Below are 19,680 nucleotides of genomic sequence, written 5' to 3'. Positions count from 1 at the left end.
GTCAAGGACTTTAGGTGATTGTCAAGGACAAACAGTATAGGCGAGGGACAGTTGGAACATACACTGCAGTTGTAGATGTTATAAAGCCCTTACAGACAACCCTAGGACATCAAATGACTTGATTTGGAGAAGCTCAATATTATAATGGAGATTTTGACCCATTTCAGGATGTTCCCAGAGGAGCAACCAGAGGAAGAAGGGAGTGTACCTACTAAAAAGGTTATAACGCCAGATCTAAGTAGTGGCTTTAAGGCCTAGGTCTCCTGGAAGAGGCAGAGATTGAAAGAATCAAGTAAATCACCCAATAATAAGTCACTGATCTGTCTTTGTAAGCCTGCCAAATTCCAGGAGAGAATCTGCAATTGACCCCCGGGATTTGATCGATACAATGCAGGGCCCAATGGACAGTCCCTACCTTCTAAAACAGCATCTGCCTCTGCTGCTCTTGGGGACAGTAAAACTACAGGGGCAGCTTCAATATGCAGAATAGGGGTAACTTGTGTCACTGCACATTGCAGTGAGTCCACACCGCTCAATGGTCGTTCTCTTCTAGTGGCACACTCCCTTGATCGTAAATCACTGCCATTAGTGTTGCCAAACACTAGCTGAAACGTAGTGTCTGTGGTGCAGATATCCTGTGCCTCATTTGCCACCAAACCATCTAAGTTCTGTCTGAAGCCCCAAGAGATGGTAATGATGTCGCCTGACTCAAGCTCAAGGGAGCATCTAAGGGCACTCAGAATATCCTGCTTAATGATCGACTTACACTGGTAGTTGCCCCTCAACCAAAGTACAACGTTATTGTGGTGCAAAGATTAGCTGTCCTTAAAGCATTTTCTCTACATTTTCGGTACATCAATTTTCTATAAATTGTAGTGACCCTCACTAAGCCTCAGCTCGATTGGTTTCTCTGCACACGTAAAGCCACAAGTGTCATTAAACATGAATCCTACCTGAGCCCCTCTTCTATATGACAATCTAGACATACTTGGGGCAGTAGTTTACTAGGAACTGTTTGACTAAAATGTTCAGCTGTATTATGTCTAAAGCTACAGATCCCCTTAGCAAGTGATCCAAATTGCTCTCTCTGAAGCTGAATGGTCAGAGGTAAAGGATCAGAATATACTGGTGCTGACCTTCCAGTATCCAGAGCTTCCCTGGTTCTAAACTCCCCAGACATAGCAGGGATAGAGGGTGTAACATATCAAGACAGGGAAGGACTGACTACAGTTTTTTTGCTGTGATTTCCTGGAGCTAGCATTTGCTTTCCAATATTCAGATTGCATTCCAGGGATTCGACCACCTCTTTTAGACTATTTCTTACAAGTGAGTTGTTGCGTTGTGTGACCGAGTGGTAATGCTAGCCACTAGGCCCCCGCAAACAGCTACAGAAGACCCCCCCCCATTGCACTTTCCATCAGATGGGTGCACCAGTTAGAACAAACCAATAACTGTTATAGTGGGGTTACAGCTGCAACTCCAGGGCGGAGGTCATCATCTTTGTCAGTATTATGTGCAGAAGTTATGAATGTGCGTGATTAGCTTCTGCCAGTCTGTACCCTATTGGGCTTCTACCCAAAATGATTCAGGAAGGGTGACGTTTGCACTCTTTCCTGATCTGCGAGTTGTACTATGTGTGGAAGGGTTTAGTATTATCTCAACCTCCCCTAGCATGTCATTAATTTGACTGAGGGCGCTGGAACCTATGACCCTCCTAGCACATTTGTTAGGTTTGTTGGCGGAAGGAGCAGCATCAGCAGCTTTCCGCTTGCCCATATCCATCAGCTGGTCATTTTAAAGATGTTATAGCAATCAGTTTGCACCCGAATGAACCTAAGAGTCACTATACCAACCCTCCCCTTGGGCCAATTAGTCATGTTGCCCATCGTTTAAGCACAGTTTGCTCGTCCCAATAATCCAAGTGTGCACTCAGTCCAGATAATAATGCTGACGGTGAGGTACCAGGAGCAACCACATGTTGTACTAACGTAAGGTTGTGAATGATGCTTTGTTGGCATCCAAGTTAATCTGTGTGAATAGAGTCAGGCAATAAACCAATCTTTATAACTGCTCAAGCTGCACTTTACCCGTTTAGGCCTCCACAGAGACAAACAGTCTAGCCCAGTATACTCTGATGGCGCAGCAAGGCAAATGTTACCACAGATAAATAAAATGGTAAACGATGAAGACAACAGACGGTATGGGTAAACACACTACCGGAACAGTGCAAAACAAATTAGTGTTTATGGATCGGGGGTAAAAATGCACTTTACAGGAGTCACTCAATTGAATCCATGCAAAGATGTATGTGACTCAGCAGAAGCAAATGGCCCTTCCTCGACCAGATAGTGACCCAAAAGGTTGTAGGCACAGGGAGGGGATATGCCAGATAGATAATGAGGACAGTACCTTACGATGTAAAATATAATGGCCCTGGGACCGCTGTCAACATCCAAGGCCTTATTTAGATTTTGGCAGGATCGCAATGGAGTGTCCTTTTTTGGTGGTCTGACCGAATGCCTACCTGGCGATCTCCTCACCTGATTACGATGCTGTATTTCCATGGGAGAGATGACTGCCACAGTCCCGCCAACTCTGCCAGAACTTCGCTTCCCACCCTGACAGCGGGTTGGACGGCAGGTGGCTGGAGTCGAGCCAGGAATCCCACAGTGAGTATTTAGATGTGGGCTGTTCCTAAGAAAAATCCAATGGGAATCTCACCCACTTCAAGTCGGCCGAATGGCACAAAAGTGAAGATTATAACTCACTTTTTTTCGGGGTACAGTATGTGGTTTTGTCCAATTCACCTTCATCTATGGCCCCTATATCCTGCTGTCCCTTGACGGCTACAGACCAGATTGGAATCAAAGGTAGATGTCCATGCTGTATGCAGGTATACATTGCATGGTGTGTGTAGGTTAGTGGAAGTGCGAGGTTGTATGTACACATATGCACACTACAGATATCCTACGAACACATGTACACAGAAATAACTTATTTATGTTTTATGTATAAAAAAACTTACTTACCTGTCTGCCCCACACCGCAGTCGCCCCCATCCGTACTCCACTGTTAGGACACCGCCAACCCATCAGGAACATCCAAATCGGCTCAGTGGTATCCTGCCTGTATCAAGATGGAAATGGCAGGATCTTCACCAGCATAGGATCGGTAACAATTGCTGCGGCGGTCTTGCCTGTATCACATATACATTTAAATATGGCGGGTGGAAGACCGTCGGTTCGGTGGAGTAATCAGTCCCTCCACCATGGCGGGTCGGCGGATGGACTGCGAAAATTTAAATCAGCCCCCATAAGTCGTAGGACCAAAGGGGGTGGCCCAGCCCAGCCTTTTTCAGGCTCTGATGGGTATGGACGGGCCAGCATTTGACCTGAGATTTGCCCGCCCATTGGTATGCTCAGGGACCAGTGTGCAGGCTTGCCTTCTGGCATGTGGACTGTTGGGGGCTTGACTCCCCAGATCCTGGCTTAGACTGGGCATGAAGTTCCACCCCACTCGTGGAGTTTGCAGATTTTTTCCCACTCCCCGATCCGTGTAGGGTGTGTAGATTTCTAAAAACTCCCCTCCACATGGCAGAGCAGAGTTTTTCTGTCACTCGCACTCGTCAATATTTAGTTGGCGAGTCAGGAAAATCTTACTCCAGACCCCCTCCCAGTGGGATTTCTCAATGCAGGTAGTAGTGGATGGCCATTACCGCTCCAATTGAGAAACCTTCCATTCCTGTTGAGGAAGCTGCTGCTTGAGTAGAACATTTACACAAGTGGCAGAAAAAAGCAGCACCCTCTTGCTCTGTGCATGGTGCAGTGGGTGCTGATTTTCCAGTGAGGAACAAACACCTGGAGCTAAAAATCAGCTCAAACGCCATTACCTAATGCACTCTGATGCTTGTGGAACTCCACGTAGCTTGGCAGCGTATTTTGGTCACTTCTCCGAAATCCGCGTAGCAGAACTCCGAAAACCCCACCCAGGTCTAGTCCTGGCAAGATCCATAGATATTAGCGTCCCCATGGCTTGTCTCCAATGAAGTCAAGGGAGCCAGATGCATAGGAGTTTTTTTAAACGCTGCTGGAGGAGGCCAGCCTCCTCAGGCACCAATGTGCAGGCTCACATCCTAGCGCGTGGACTGTTCAGGGTTTGAGTCTGCGGGGATTGGTAAGGTCCACAGTGATTAGTGACTCCAAGACTAATCTCCAATTATGCCCCTTGTAGATGTGATTCAGTAATTGAGGATGCAGAGTCATGTGAAATGAGCAAGTTCTGAAATGCATTGACGCTATACACAAAGGAGTATTCATAGAGAATATTTGTTTTTAAAATTTGTTAAAATTGTGACGTGAACTGGGAATAAATAAAATAAGGAAATATTCTAAGCTATGTAATGTGTTCAAACTCCTGACTGGTAAAAAAATTTGTGAGACACTACCCATAAGGAATGGAGCAAAGCATTACCTACTCAGACAGTTAAGATAAAACGCATAGACATTTAAATATTATGTTGCTATACCATTCAAGTTATTAAGTACTTCTTTCTTTGGGCTACCGCTTAATGTGAGTACCGCTGCATCACTGTGGTAGCATCTCACGGAATTATTAGTCAGGTTCTTTGACTCAACAGATATGAATATGGCAGTATTGAGGACCCATATAACAAAGTGAAGACATTTGCAACCATTGAATTTTCTAGAAATATTCCCTGAGCTGGGTACAGAAAAGACCACCAAAAAAACTGGTGGGGCTTCCTATAAAAGGCAATCATGAAGAGTATATGTGTGCAAATTTCTGGGTTATAAGTTGTGCATTTAAAATATTTTCAGTTTTTCTTCCCATACACAAATGTGCTTGGTGAAAAAAGGACTGAAGAAAATCCTGTGAAATTAATGTGGAAGCAGAGATTCAGCACATGGTTTTCCACTGCACGAGTAAAACCTTGTGATCCTACTGGGAAATGCTCTGTAGAAACATGGAGTGGTATCTGGGTAGGGAAGATTCTGTGTGGATTTTCTGACAGAATTTATTATGATGATATTGGGCATGAGTGTAAAAAGCTTTCATTTATGCCCATCTACTCAGCAATATTATACAATTCAAAGACCTGTATCTAAAAAGTACATATACATCCCACTGCAGGAAATGAGTCTTTGGATATGTTCTATCGTCATATAGCATTTTTGTATAAGATTCTTGTGTCACCTATATAATTGGAAACATAGAGCCTGATTCAAAAACTGCATTTTTTGGAATGTAGAGTTGTTCTACAGTAGCAGTATTCATGAACTAAAAAATGCAATTCACAAACCTACATGCGTAAACATCCACCAGCACCCTCCTATATTTTCTTTGTTGAGAGCTATGCAAATGTAAGTTTACTACTTAGGGGCTAATTATGATGTTGGTTGGAATTCTCTCTGACCAACATTGTCGCGGATGCGGAGCTGATTGACCTCCGCTCGGTGGTTCTGAAACGTAGTTAGGATTAGGATGCCCGAAACCGCCCTCAGCACAAGCTCCCATTGTGAAATGGAACTTTTTGTACATCCTTGGACTGTGTGGCAGGCACTTCATGGGATGTGAACCTAAAGGTCAGGGGGCCCTGCTAGGGGCCTCCAAAGTTGCTCTTCGACAGCCTTTCCATGTCAGAAAGGCCGAAATGTGAAGACTGTCGGAAACTGACATCATAATCCTGACTGGGGAAACATTGTCTGTTTGTGATTATGTGAGGCTTCTGACTGGCCGGTTTACACTCCAACCACCGACAATATAATTTGGTGGTCGGAATGTAAACCAACGATGTTGATAGGTAAGCCTCTGACGAGTGGTCGGAGGCTTACTGACCGACATCGTAATATGGCCCCAAATAGTGAATATGGTGGGGGTAGTAAAAAATTTACACCAGCCCAGATTTCAAGTACAGAAAGACACTCCCAGGTACTGAAAGCCACTCCCATAATATCTGAGAAGAGATTATCATATATATATATATTCACTGAAAAAAACATAGGTTTCAGGGGCGTTATAGTTAGTTGGACATGTCACTTGTACAAAACCATAGAAATTCCCCTGTTATAGTTATTTCAGCTAACTATAACTCTTGCGCCCGCAATGCACTGCTGATGACGTCACATATTATATCACTCATGACATGGTCAGAGAAATCACTCATGACATCACTCATGACATCTCAAATGACATCACTGATGACGGAGTGGCAGGCATCCTCCCACCCTAATGTAACCTTTGATACACACACAAAAATACAAACTAACATTTTCAAAACAATGAATATACCAATACCAGTTACAACACATACAAACAGTGAGTCACTCATTCATGCATCTATGGACTAAATAATACCCCAACCAAAACATACATACACTCATACTGGTACTCAATAAACCAACTAATAACCCATATAGACACTCATATAGCTATTCACAAACCCATGCAGCCACTTATACACAAAGTGAGAGACTGATACAGATATTTACATATTTAAACAGTACTCACTAACAACTGACCGGAGCTGCACCCCATCCTCTCCAGCGCATTGATACTCCTATGGGTGAGTAGCGTGCTTCTCAATTCCGATTGATTGATTGATTGATTGAATTTATGTTGAACCCTGTCGTATAAGGCATTTGACCCCTTGAAATAACACCAATGGAAATCAAACCTGCCCAACAGCACCCCTTTAGAAACATCATAGGAATCAACAACCCTTTGTAGGGGAGGGGCAGGTGTAGAAAATTAGAAATATTGATGTACATAAGCAACGTTCATTTCCCTTTTCCCACTCCTCTCCCTGCGCGCACCATGAATACCGTAAAGCATTGACTGCATCCCTCTGCCAGCAAAGGCCTGTACCCATGTGTACATGACAGCCATTTTAGGCACCCTGGCCTTTTGCCCGCCTAAGATTAGAATCACCGGCTTCCCTTCTGCGTGTATTTGAAACCCCCCCCCCCTCTCTCTCACATGCATAAACCATGAAACCCTCTCCCTCTGCGCGACCCTGCCCTGAAAGGCAGCCCTTCTGCTTGACCCATGCAAACCCCCCCCCCATTCCCTCTTGAAGAGGCATCCTTCGCCTTAGCTGACATAGCCCTCCCCAGCTGCACCTGACTGCCCCCGCTCTCTCATGTACGGGTCATAAGATCTCTCTCTCTCTCTGCGACTCTGTCCCTGTGTCCACCCTGGCTCCCCCTCCCTTCTCCTCACATGGGCAAGTCATAAGCCTTCTTCTTCTGCAAGACCCTGTCCTTGGGAGTCACGGCCGCGCCTGACCAGCACCTCCTCTCCTTTCATGAATAACCCCTCTGTTAGTAAACCCTCCCTCCGCGATTGACTGTCCACACATGTCTGAGGTCATCGCCTAAGCCAGGAGATGCTGTTTACTGCTTATTGTATGGAGTCACTCCTCTTCAAAGGACCCACTATTGATCCTGGCCACCCCACCCCCTGGGCTATGATCAGGCGCACACATCCTAAACAGTTGACGGAACACTCAGCTGCGTGATTGCCCTCCCCTCTTATTAGCAGGTCAAGGGTCCCTATTGTGAACACATGTGGGGTAGGATTGACACGAGGATTATGGGGATGTCTTTTCCTTGTTTCACAATATCGTGATTGTAATGCCAAGTGTTTTGTAAAGTATAAAAGACGGAGTCTCAGCTCACTTGTTAGAGCACCTCCCGATGACATCTTGTTTCGTGTCTGAAATGACAGGCTCTCCTCATGAGAAATAAACTCTGTTCTTGTGATTCCTGCTTCCAGCGCCCGTCTCTTTATTTGGTAACTATTCAGAATGGGAACTAAGAGGCGACTTGCGCCAGCAGCCTGGGCATCGATAGTAATATGGGCTCCTGTTCCACAATGGGTAAGCCCTAATTTATATTGACAGTAGACCAACAGAAATGTATCGAACAAGAGTGCATTTCATACCTATATCAGGATGTTTCTTACAACAGATATGCTAATTTGCCCAGGGAAGCCAGGGGGACAGTGAAGCATACATGCATAAAATCAGGAGGCGGCGTGTTATGAAATTATGAACAAAAATATACACACACTACATCCATAATTGTTCCTATGTTTTTCCAGTTCCTAAACACATAGGATATGTAAGGAAAGAATAACTTTGAGAGATGCAGACTTTGTGTTGCACTTGCCTGAGGCATCCTGTATAGACCCAAAACATGAGCCATGAGGATTGATCGCGTAGAGCCAGCATCACCCACAATCCCTGCTAGTGGCTTTTGTTTCAGACACCGATAGTTCGCAGCTGAAAATCTTTGTCCAGTCAGGATCCTCAGCGTTCCCTCGAGGGCAAGTTGCGGGGCAAAGCAGCAGTCATAAATCTCAAATCCCAAGGTGACATTTGGTAAAAGATTTGGGTTTCGATTGATCTCTCCTATGGCGAAGAGCATGGCTTGGAGCCACTGATAGTTCTGGTGTCCAATCCTAGGTTGTGAAAAACAGTGGAACCATATTTATTGACCTCAAATTTAGAAGATTTTGCAGAAAAATAAATATTTATGAACGCCTTAGTTATGTCACACACAAACTTACTTAAGCCTAAGGCACATGGCATATGCTTTAATAAGTAATTTAGATCACCAAGTTCACAAGTTATTAAAAGATATGAAGGAAAGACTCCCAAGAACATGATGAGGTGGGGGCTATTGCTTTACTTATTCATGAATCCTCAGTATAGTTAATGTATTCACCAAAAACCTATTACACTTCTTTTTTGTGCTATAAAAATATATGCCTCTTTTTATTTACTATCAGTTTAACCAATGAATTGATAAATAAAAATCTACTTAAAAAGTATTTATTTCTAAAGTATTCACCCCTTGATGTCTACAGACGTCAGATCAAAATCTTGGCAAAGCCACTCAGGCATCTTTGGTCCCAGTCCTGTCTTATCACTTTCACATTTGGCTGTGCTAGCACAGTTTTCCCTCAAATCCAGGGATGCAAATTTGTAACAGAGTAGCCTGTATACCTGAAGGTGGCCTGTTCTATTTAAAGCTGTAGAGTACATTTATATTTTGCATCGCCTTTGCGCCACGCAAGGGGGTGCAGGGTGACACGAAACGTGTGATGAGATTTCCAAAGCCAATCAAGGCCACTTTGCACGGCCCTAAGTGGCTTGGTTAATCCAGAGTAATACAGAGCAGCGCAAGTTGCTGCCTTACATTACTCTGCCTCAGGGAAGTGTTCCTTGAGTGAAGTGTGGGTGTTCCCATGTATCCACCCATAGAATCTAGTTTTCCCAGATTTATCAATACTAGAGAGACCTGGGAATGTATCAGAATGCATTGCAATCCAAGGGGAGGCGTAACAAGGAGAAATATCTTCATTTATCCTCATTTTCTTTTTTCGACGCACATGTAGAAAGGTTAAAAAGCCTCAGTATTGTTTTTGTCCAGGAAGGTGTCCCTTCCTGCACAAAAACAATCCTTTCTTGCATCGCCACTAGGTAGCAGTTTGTGATAGATATGGTGGCTTCCTGCCCTCTCCCTTTCATGCAGTGCAGCACAGCAAGATGTCTGGCTGCATTGTGCTGCTTGAAATAAAGATAAAAACAGCCCTTAATGAGGATATGCTGACCTTAAGTCTTGATAGAGTTGGAAATGTTTCCACAAAAACCATCAAATGAGTTGTAGAAACAAAGTCATGATAACGACGATGGAAAATATTTAGAGGCCAAAAAGCTGCATCAACAAATTTAAGAGAACACTGTACTGGTATACCTGCCCTAAATCATGATAGGGGGAACAACTGCCCACAAGAAGCAAAAATTGAGTTATAGTAGCCATGTCCTGATGAAGTCCATGGAAATTATGGTGTAGCTGAAACGCGGCATCAACAGGTTTGAGAGGAATCTGTGCTGGTACATTCTATTTCGTTAAGAGGGTACAAGCAAGCAAGAGCCCGAATGTGAATGTAAACAGACAGGATTGTGTCGAAAGATGTCCGAGTGGTTTTTCCAAGACTCTGATTTGATATATGTAGACTCGGAGGCCTGCGTTGTTTGAAAAGACATTTTTTTGTAAATAAGATTTTTATAGATCAATTTATTTGTTAAACTGATAATAGAAAATAAACAGAGACGTACTTTGTAGTACAGAAAATATGTTTGAGCCGTTTTGGTGAACAAATTAAATAGCACCAAAACAACACACACAATTACAGTAGTAACACTACAACATAATGACACATCAAAAATCCAATACAGCGACACAAAAAACACACACAACATGATGACATAATGTAATTCAAAATCAGACCACAACACACACAAAACACGTGCCAATATAACACACCATGATCATTCAAGGAAACATCATCACGACTTAATAATAACAAGAAACACTAATACAACACACTAATGCACCAACATAACACATCAACTGGAAAACACACCAGCACCACAGGAATCAACATAGCAAACCAAAACGTTATCTGAACATGCCCCAGGTCTATTAAACGAAACTGAACAATCGTTTATTTGCCCCTTGCATGACTGCTCTTAACCCCACTCCTTTCTGCCCCTTCCTATGTTTACAGTTTTGCCCGCAGCTTGTGTTTTTAAATGATTGCCCCTATGGTAGCTTGAATGTAATTTTTGGCACACAGAACCAAAGTTGCCTTTTCCTTAGGACTACCCTAAATATTTAATGTGCCTAGTGGCTAATAATATAGGGGCATATTTTCAAGGGGGTTTATGTCCGCTTTTTTGGCTTTAAAAGCCAAGAAAGCAGAGATAAAATGATCTCCCTATTACCTAGCTGTCACTAACACCAGTTAGTGACAGCTAGTAGGAGATAGCGACCATTTTGGGCCCGCTTTGCATGTCAGTGAAATTTATCACTAATGACATGCAAAGTGGGCGTGCCAAGATGTTAGCGACTGGAAACAGTCGCTAACATCCCTATCTCCTATTACCAACTTTTGGAGATATTCGCGCTAAGCACGATTATCTCCAAAAGCTAACACCTGCCCCTGAGCAGTTCTTAGCCATGTTATCCAATGGTAGGTGGATAGCATGGCTAAGAGCATTAGCTCGGTAATGCATGAATATCGCTGACTTTTCAGCGATATTCATGCATTTCGGTCGATTTTTATCGCTTAGGAGATAAACCTTGATAATAGCAAGGTTCCTAAGCGATAAAAATCGCCGCAGCTCGGCGATAAAAATATTGCCGCTAAGCCAACATAGCGATAATTATCGCTAGTTGTTGGTAATATGCCCCATAATTGACTGTACCTTGGTACACATGTTACTATGCATTCCTTCTCAGGCGCATCCTGGTGCCATCTTTCTCACCTTGTAAAGCGCCATGACATCCTCTGGTGTAAAGAAGAGCTATATTAAAACTTAAGTACATTCAAAATAAAGCCTACTGGTGCAGGTCTAAAAATACACCTCTCATGCCTGTCCTGGTGTCTCCACAGGCAGGATTCCTGTTATACGCCTTATTCCTGACCTGATGTTGCCTCCCGCTAACACGAAGGCTGGGTTGTATGGTCTGTATCAAAGCACAGGCAAACTGCAAAGGTGATCTGAGGTTCCTATTCATCTCATCACAGAGAGTTTATTTGTATTTTTATTCACTAGCCCTTATTTCAGGCTGTGGTGGAGGGGCCATTCTTTAGGCCAAGGTTACTCACAAACAAGCCTATGCTGGTGAAAGCCCAAGGAATCAGGGTGAGATGGGGTTTAATGGAATCAGAAAAGAAACACACACCTTTTCAAAAGATTTGTAGGAAAAGTTTCCTTTGAAGTGTGTTTGCACATTTGGCAGTAGCCTAACTCAGACTGTGAGCATTCTATAAAATATTTTAGGTTGATACTCTATGTTATACTGTGTGCAATACATTTGTAAACAAATTATTCGTATATTCACAATGCTTACTATCACAGGATGGGACCCAATTGCACAAAAAATTTTCGATTGCGTTTCCCCAGAGGTTTCAAGTCAATTAACCCTCTGTTTACACTGAACTCTGTCGAGATCAAACTGCCCTTTCCTCCCAAAACAATATATTTCCAGATATTAGTTTAACTTGCATACACTTTTCTTTTAAGATGTGAACATTACAATGTATATGCAGTTCCTGTAGGTTAAAGACTCGACACTCTGGTCACCTGCTCACGCTCAGTAACCCCGCCCTGATCTACTCCTGTTTGTAGCTCCCATGCTATATCTGTGCACTTCAAGTCTGTTCAGCTAGGCTATCACCTATGAGCTGGTTTTCCTTGCTGATAGTAAAAGCTGAGCTAGAAGTAGAAACAAAGGGGCAGATTTACAAGCTCCTTGTGACACATTTACACCGCTGTTGCGTCACTTCTGTGACGCAGCAGCTGCGTAAACCATGCGCCACGTTGCGCCTAATTTACAACATGACGCATCTAGGGAGATGCGTCATGTTGTAAAGCCGTGCCCCACATGAAACCTGCGTTAGGTTTCATGTGGGCGTTCCGGCGCAGAGTGGGCGTTCCGTCGCAGGAATCCCTCATAAAAGTGACGCAGTGAAATGTACAACATTTCACTGAGTCACTTTTACGTCCATGCTGTGTCAAAACCCTGCGCCTGCTTGCAGCAGGCGTAAGGAGTGACGCAGCATGTTAGGCCTAGGGACCCCCTGAGCAATGCTGGAGCCGTGCTGCTCTTGCGACACGACTCCTGCAATGCGCTGCCCTTACGACACAGGATGCGACACGCATCGCACAATCCTTGCACCATGGTGCGCCGCATTGTAAATGCAATGCATTTGTGGTGGCGCAGGGATGGAATTGCTTGTCGTATCTGTTCTGGCGCATCCCTGCTGATTTGCAGAGATGCACCAGAACTCGTAAATCTGCCCCAAAGCCTATATGATGAAGATCACCATATATGTAACCATGTTACATCGTTCTCTATGATTTCTGATTATGTGCTTTGCTTCTATTCAGCTTGTTCTATGAGCAGGGCAGTCCAGCTCGCAAAACAAGCTCAATGACTATACAGAAAAAGCCCAGAATCCACACCAGTGTTGATTGGTAAGCAGCAACAGAATAAAAGGGAATTCGAGCAGCCTTTTTTCTCAGCTGCAGTTTACCATGTTCCCAGAGTAAGGTCTGCGGCCGCAATTAAAGGTTTGCCGAGCCCCCAGCGGCCCTAGGGCCGTACTTTGAGTACCACTGCTTAAGGCGCTATAAGAAAAGAAAAAAAAGAGTATGCTCAGACATTTGTGGTGCAATTGTCCACTGCTTATGAGGGAACCAAAAGCAACTTTAAAATAATGTTCTATAAATGTACTCTATCAAATCCGATGAAATTAATATACTTAAGTCAAAGCAATAGGGTGGAAGAATTAAGAAAAAGGCTTTACGTATTTAAGTCAATGTTAACATTCATCCGAGACTGGTGCAACCTCACCGGATGTATGATGTTACAAAGCATGCTTTTACCACGCATGCCTTTACAACGTGGTTTTTACAACGCATGCCTTTACAACGCATAGTGCTTTGGGGCGCTGGATAGTGAATAGTTTAATTTACTAGGCCGACTCTAGTCCCCGTGGATAGTAGGGAAGGTGTTGGATAGTAAATTAAACCTATTCCCTATCCTAGAGCGCCCCCCAGCGCAATGCGTTGTGATGGTTTGCGTTGTAAAAGTTGCGTCGTAAAGGCACTGCGTGGTAAAAGTTGCGTTGTAAAGGATGTTTCCCAACCTCACCATTGTCTCTGCTGCCTTTACAGGAAATGAATCACCTGTGTGACACTAGACTGACGATACATGGTATATGGCACAAGTGCAACAAGGGGTCGGTTTCAGGGGTGAGCTGTGTTCAGATTGGAAACAGTAAGAAAGGTCAAAAGGATACAGTCGCAGTATTGTTGAAAGGCGTGTCAGCACAGCGCCTGGACACCTCATACAGTGGTAAGTGTTAACGAGGCACTAGCCACAGAAAACACACTTGTGCTAAGAACTGAAAAGAGGAAGCACTAGTTGAGGCGTCAGTGGATGAGAGAGGAAAATTGGGTGATATTCAAAGTATTTACTAAATATAATGAAGGTTAAAATAATGAAGGAATCTCAATTTAACTTTATTGAGTGTATCTGTAATTTGGAGTGGAAATAATAGTTAGGTCCATCGGTCACTGGGTGACATAGAGGTATGGGGCATATTACCAAGCAATAGCGATAATTATCGCTATTGTTTGGTTAGAGATATAAATTTACTGCTAAGCTGCGGCGATTTTTATCGCAAATAAACCTTGGTATTACGAAGGTATATCGCAAATGCGATAAAAATCGGCAGCAATGCATGAATATCGCTGAAAAGTCAGCGATATTCATGCATTACCGAGCTAATGCTTCTAGATATGTTATCCACCTCCCATTGGATAACATGGCTAAGAACTGCTCAGGGCAGGTGTTAGCTTTTGGGGATATTCGCGCTTAGCGCGAATATCTCCAAAAGTTGGAAATAGGAGATAGCGATAATAGCAACTGTTTCCAGTCTCTAACATCTTGGCACGCCCACTTTGCATGTCATTAGTGATAAATATCACTGACAAGCAAAGTGGGGCCCAAGATGGTCGCTATCTCCTACTAGCTGTCGCTAACTGGTATTAGCGACAGCTAAGTAATAGGGAGTTAATTTTATCTCCGCTTTCCTGGCTTTTAAAGCCAAAAAAGCAGAGATAAACCCTCTTGATAATATGCCCCTATGTTCTTGAATGAGCATACACATTTAAATGTATTTATTTTCATTTTATACTCTCAAGATCTTGCCCCTAATGTAGGTGAACTGTTGATTGATATCGAGATACAAATAGATCTGACAATGCTCCTCATTTCTGCCCACACAGCTCTTCCAATGTTCTCTGCAGAACATCAGCTTTCCCAGGACAGAGATCCTATCAGCAGCTGTCCTGGTGTAAATCAATATTATTGCACATCGCTTGCAGCTCCCATACAACTCCCTTGATGTTCCAGCCCTGGGACCCATACAAGCAGCTTTTGAATGGCCTGGAGCACACACTGCTAGTTCTTCTCGATCATCCCCAGTACACAGGTCTGCCTACCAATTTGTACTCTGACCTGAATCATATGCTGTCATTTCAGCCATCAACCACACACACAACCCTGACAATGCATCAGAACCCTGGTGCAATGCTAACCTGCCCATCTAACCCAATCCTGAGCTTTCCGCACTACTCTTCTTTCCAGATAGATTTCTAATTTTGTCTGGGGCTTCACTAATCCCATTAGCAATTCTTCCCATCCATGCTATATTGAATATAACCGCACACCCTGATATCCACTTACAACATAACTTGCTGTCTCGAATGATGCACAAGCTCAAACAGACGACACCAACAAAATGACAGTGGGGAGGAAAAGGTATGAATCTCTTACTTTGCGCAAGCCACGGGTGAAGGTTGAGCGATGAATGTGGCAACAGGGTAGGCATTTGGCATGTGGACTGGAAAGATCCCTCCGATCTGGATATCTCCCTCTTCGTAGACCCCGGACACTTGGGTACTGGGAAGCTGGCACTGGGGCATGGAACCCTGGCCAAGAACCAGGCAGCAGACAAGGAACAAGAAGAGAGTGCTCCGGCACTGGAGACGGTCCAGACAATAACTTAAGGACGTCATTTGATCACCATAGGTGCGCCCAAGACCAAGGTTCTCTGCACACGGCTTTAACAAGACTATTCCTTTTATGTTAACTGCTCAATTGGAGAAAAAAGAAAATTAGCATTTGGAGAATGTTAGTGCAAAAAGTTCAAAGCGTGTAATCAAATCAAGGTCTTTATTACCGGTATTGAAATTAAGGAGCCCACATGAAGGATGAAAGATTCTTCAAAACAATTTAGCATATATATATATGTCTTTATTTCCCAGCATGCATATCATTTTTTTACATCAAATATTGGACACAGCATCTTTTAATATTAACTGCAACATATAACAATCATATTAACCTCATGCAAACAAAATGTAACATTGAACAATTCCTATTCTAGAGAAAAGCCAACCATGAAGGTAAAAAAGTCTGCAACTTCAAATCTCTTTTATCACGGTTCAAAATGGCAGCCAATATCATTTGTCTATGTGTTAGCATCCCTCACACTGCTCTACTGACGATAATGGAACTGCTTGTCTCTCTGTGCTTTTATGCTGTGGTGCCATGCTCTAGGGAGGAAAAAGATGATTGCAATTGAGAGGTAGGCTGCTGGTTAGAGTGATTGCCTCAACTTTTTTAATTAAAGAAATTGACAATTCCTCATGAGAGGTTATTTGAAGGTCAGTACCCTATGAGACTTTGAAATCCTCTTGGAAGGGAGCATTTGAGCTCGTCTCTTCGGTTGTTTATGAAGGCAGCCATTAGACCCTTGATCAACAGACCCATCTAATAAAACAGTGCTAGTTAGAAACAAAATATATTTAAAAAATGGCCAACCATCGTCTATGAGTGGCAGATCCACACGACATATAAATAACTCTCAATAACTTTGACCCACATTTATTAAGATTTTTCGTTGGGGTTGCATCACCCTTTTTTTGCTGCAGCCTTGACACAAAATGCATTTTTGTATTTACACAGCCACACAAATCCCAATTTGGATGGATTTGCATGGCTTTTTAAAAAAAAGGTGTTAAACGGTTGGTGCTTGGGTGCCCCAATGCATCTACTTATGTATTCTGACAGAAAACCATATTTACAGACTTGTAAACATAGATTGCGTCAAAATGGTCCGCCTACCTGAGGCAAGTGCAATGATAAGAAATATCTTTCTTTCTCCTCATCTTTAGATCTAAGGTTAGCCAAGACCTTTTGATTTCCCTAAAAGCATATGTTTGATATTCATACTTAAAGAAGCTTTCAGCCAGCCCACTTCATCCATTGGTCTGTTGTTCTGCCATTCACAATTTGCTCCTGCCCACTACAGCATGCAGCAGGGGTCAGTGCTTCAGCCTACTTCACCCAGGGTTAACTTCACTTTGAGTGACTGCATTTTGCTCTTTCACAAGGAGCACATTCACATGCAAGGTAGTTCTTTTCCGTGTCAGTGTTTTTGTTTTTACTTAATTATTACTTTAGTGTTGTATTTGCGTTTAAAGCCTGTGTGATAGAAGAATGCTTTCTACCTGCTCTTCAATTCACTATTAACCCCTTTACCGCAGCGGCAATTCTGCCGCGGTGCAGCGGCTTTGATGAGTGGGTGGGGCCGCGTCGGCCAACCAACGTGCGCAGCACTACGGAGGTAGTGCGCGCGACAGCCATTGGCCGACAGAAGCACGCAACGGGTTAATGTCAGTACAGGGCGAATTCCAACTAGAACAGTCCGTGTCTCCTGTTAATGCTGCAAATTCCTTTTAGAGTGGCCTCTGATTATCTGACTACTAGTAGTTCACAGCATACAAGATTGTGTTCATTTGAAACTGTGCTTTAGGAAGTTAACCTCCAATTACTGTGCAGATAATAAAGAGCATGTGTTGCTGCTCCCTGTATGTAAAGCAGGTATATTTTTTAATTTAGTACTACAGTGATTCTTGTAAATTAATTTAGTCAGTATGTGCTGCTTATATGGGTTTCTAGTTTGATTTCAGCTCTCTTTAATGTCATGCTTGTATAGACATGTAACTACTATTTTACTAATTAATATAGTGAATCTATCTATCTATCTATCTATCTATCTATCTATCTATCTATCTATCTATCTATCTATCTATCTATCTATCTATCTATCTATCTATCTATCTGTCTGTCTGTCTGTCTGTCTGTCTGTCTGTCTGTCTGTCTGTCTGTCTGTCTGTCTGTCTGTCTGTCTGTCTATCTATCTATCTATCTATCTATCTATCTATCTATCTATCTATCTATCTATCTATCTATCTATCTATCTATCTGTGCAACTCACTCTATGCATGCATCCCTAACTATCTAGCTATCTATCTATGCAACCATCTCTATATAGTACTCTTCTGCCTACCTACATATTTGTTGGTCTATCTACCAGTCTGCCTGTCGTTCTACCTATCTGTCTAACTAACTATGCATCTATCAACCTATCAGTCTGTTTACATACATGTCCCTTCCTTCACAAAAAAAGATCCTGACCACAACGCAGACACCCTTTTGATGTAATGCAAGGGGGTCTGCATTGGCACTAGTTTGCCACAAGTAGAGAGCAGAACTGCACCATGGGCCAGATGTAGGTTTTCAAATACCTGACAGAAACGGCCGAAAATACCGATTTTCAGCCGTTTCCAACCGGTATTTGGATATTGAGATGTAGGGGCATGTTAAATTACAGAATTGGTAATTTTACCGAATTTGTAATTTTTCCTTTTCGGTAAAATACCGAATTGGTAAAATTACAGATTCTTTAATTCAACATGTAGGTAGCACTGTAATCAGTGCTTCAAGGGTTTAAGAATTTGTTATTTACCACCAACTAGAAGTTGGTGGTAAATAATGAAAACCCTTCCCAAAAATTTTTTTTTGCTTTAAAAAACGTGCCATGTTGCAGACATACATGCCCTAAGGGCATGTATATATAACACAAATTGCCCGAACCACAAAATCTCTACAAGCTTATTAGGAGGGAAAAGATCAATTTATTGTGATCCCCCTCGACATCCTACTTAGTGTCAATGTTTATTATCTTTTTCAAGTTATGACAATCTATATGACAGAAAACAACAATACATTAAATATTTACACACCTATATATACTTTGTACATATATAAAAAACAGATTCTTTACACAGTACAAAAAGAAAATTTCTTGCATCAAACATTACAAAAAACTAAGAAGACATCACAAACAACATTAGAACAAACATTACAATCAAAAAATGAGAAAAATAGGTAAAACCAATCAAGGGGGAATTATAAGCAAGTGCATGGCTCTTAAACAAATCAATACCGGACCAGCTGGTCCTAGTATCGTAGAGATGACATTTTATTCCACCCTATGAAAGTGCCGACGCTTTTCGAGATCAGGCACAGTGTCGCTGATCTCTAATCAGAGCTGTTTTATTCTTTGTATCTGTAAGATGCAAAGAAAATATTTTACTCATCACTCTCAAAACCAAACTTCTTTTAAGGCAATGGGTTGAGAAAGAAAATTGTACATACCAAACTTAGTTGTAAGTAGAGCAGGGTATTAAGGCGTAAAGGATTTCAAACCAAATATTTCTAAACGTGGCCAGGCAGGACAACCTACAAGAAATTTTAAGAAATGATTTTGAATTGGTGAATCTAACCAGCTCGTGGTTTCAATACTAAGGCGTCACCCAGTGCTACATGAAGCATACCTTGCTATAGTCAACTGCCGCCAACCGGCGTTCTTATATATAATCCACCACCATGAAAGTAGGCTCCTAAAACAATAGTGACAAATGTTTTAGTGGTGGGGCTGTTGATTGCAATGTTCGCATAGTGCATGCATTATTAAAATACCAGGAAAGGCAGGAATCATTTCGCCTACCTTAATGATGTATTTCTATTCCCTTTTTAATTTTTGGAAATTTGCTCTCAATTTGCCGTCCTGTGTTAGCGAAAAAAACAAAAAGCGAGTGTAAGCGCTTGTAGCCAAAAGTATGACCATTCAAACAGATTATAAACGGAAATAGACAGGAAACATGTC

The 19,680-nt window shown here is 42.6% G+C and overlaps 1 protein-coding gene across 1 annotated transcript in view; it reads right to left on the bottom strand.

Annotated features, from left to right (window-relative positions):
* The window catches only part of LOC147678524 (vomeronasal type-2 receptor 1-like), a 63,234-nt gene that overhangs the window by 24,116 nt on the left and 19,438 nt on the right, over window positions 1–19,680 (bottom strand). The window contains exons 2-3 of the mRNA XM_086945669.1: window positions 15,438–15,753; window positions 8,187–8,478 (exon numbers count right to left, since the gene is read on the bottom strand). Of these exons, the coding sequence (XP_086801795.1) occupies window positions 8,187–8,478; window positions 15,438–15,753 (608 nt within the window). The remainder of the gene's footprint in view (window positions 1–8,186; window positions 8,479–15,437; window positions 15,754–19,680) is intronic.

This window comes from Lissotriton vulgaris, chromosome 12 (assembly GCF_964263255.1).
Source record: "Lissotriton vulgaris chromosome 12, aLisVul1.2, whole genome shotgun sequence".
Lineage (NCBI taxonomy): Eukaryota > Metazoa > Chordata > Amphibia > Caudata > Salamandridae > Lissotriton > Lissotriton vulgaris.
The sequence above is the reverse complement of the archived record's forward strand: the minus strand, read 5'-3'. Positions and strand labels throughout refer to the sequence as shown.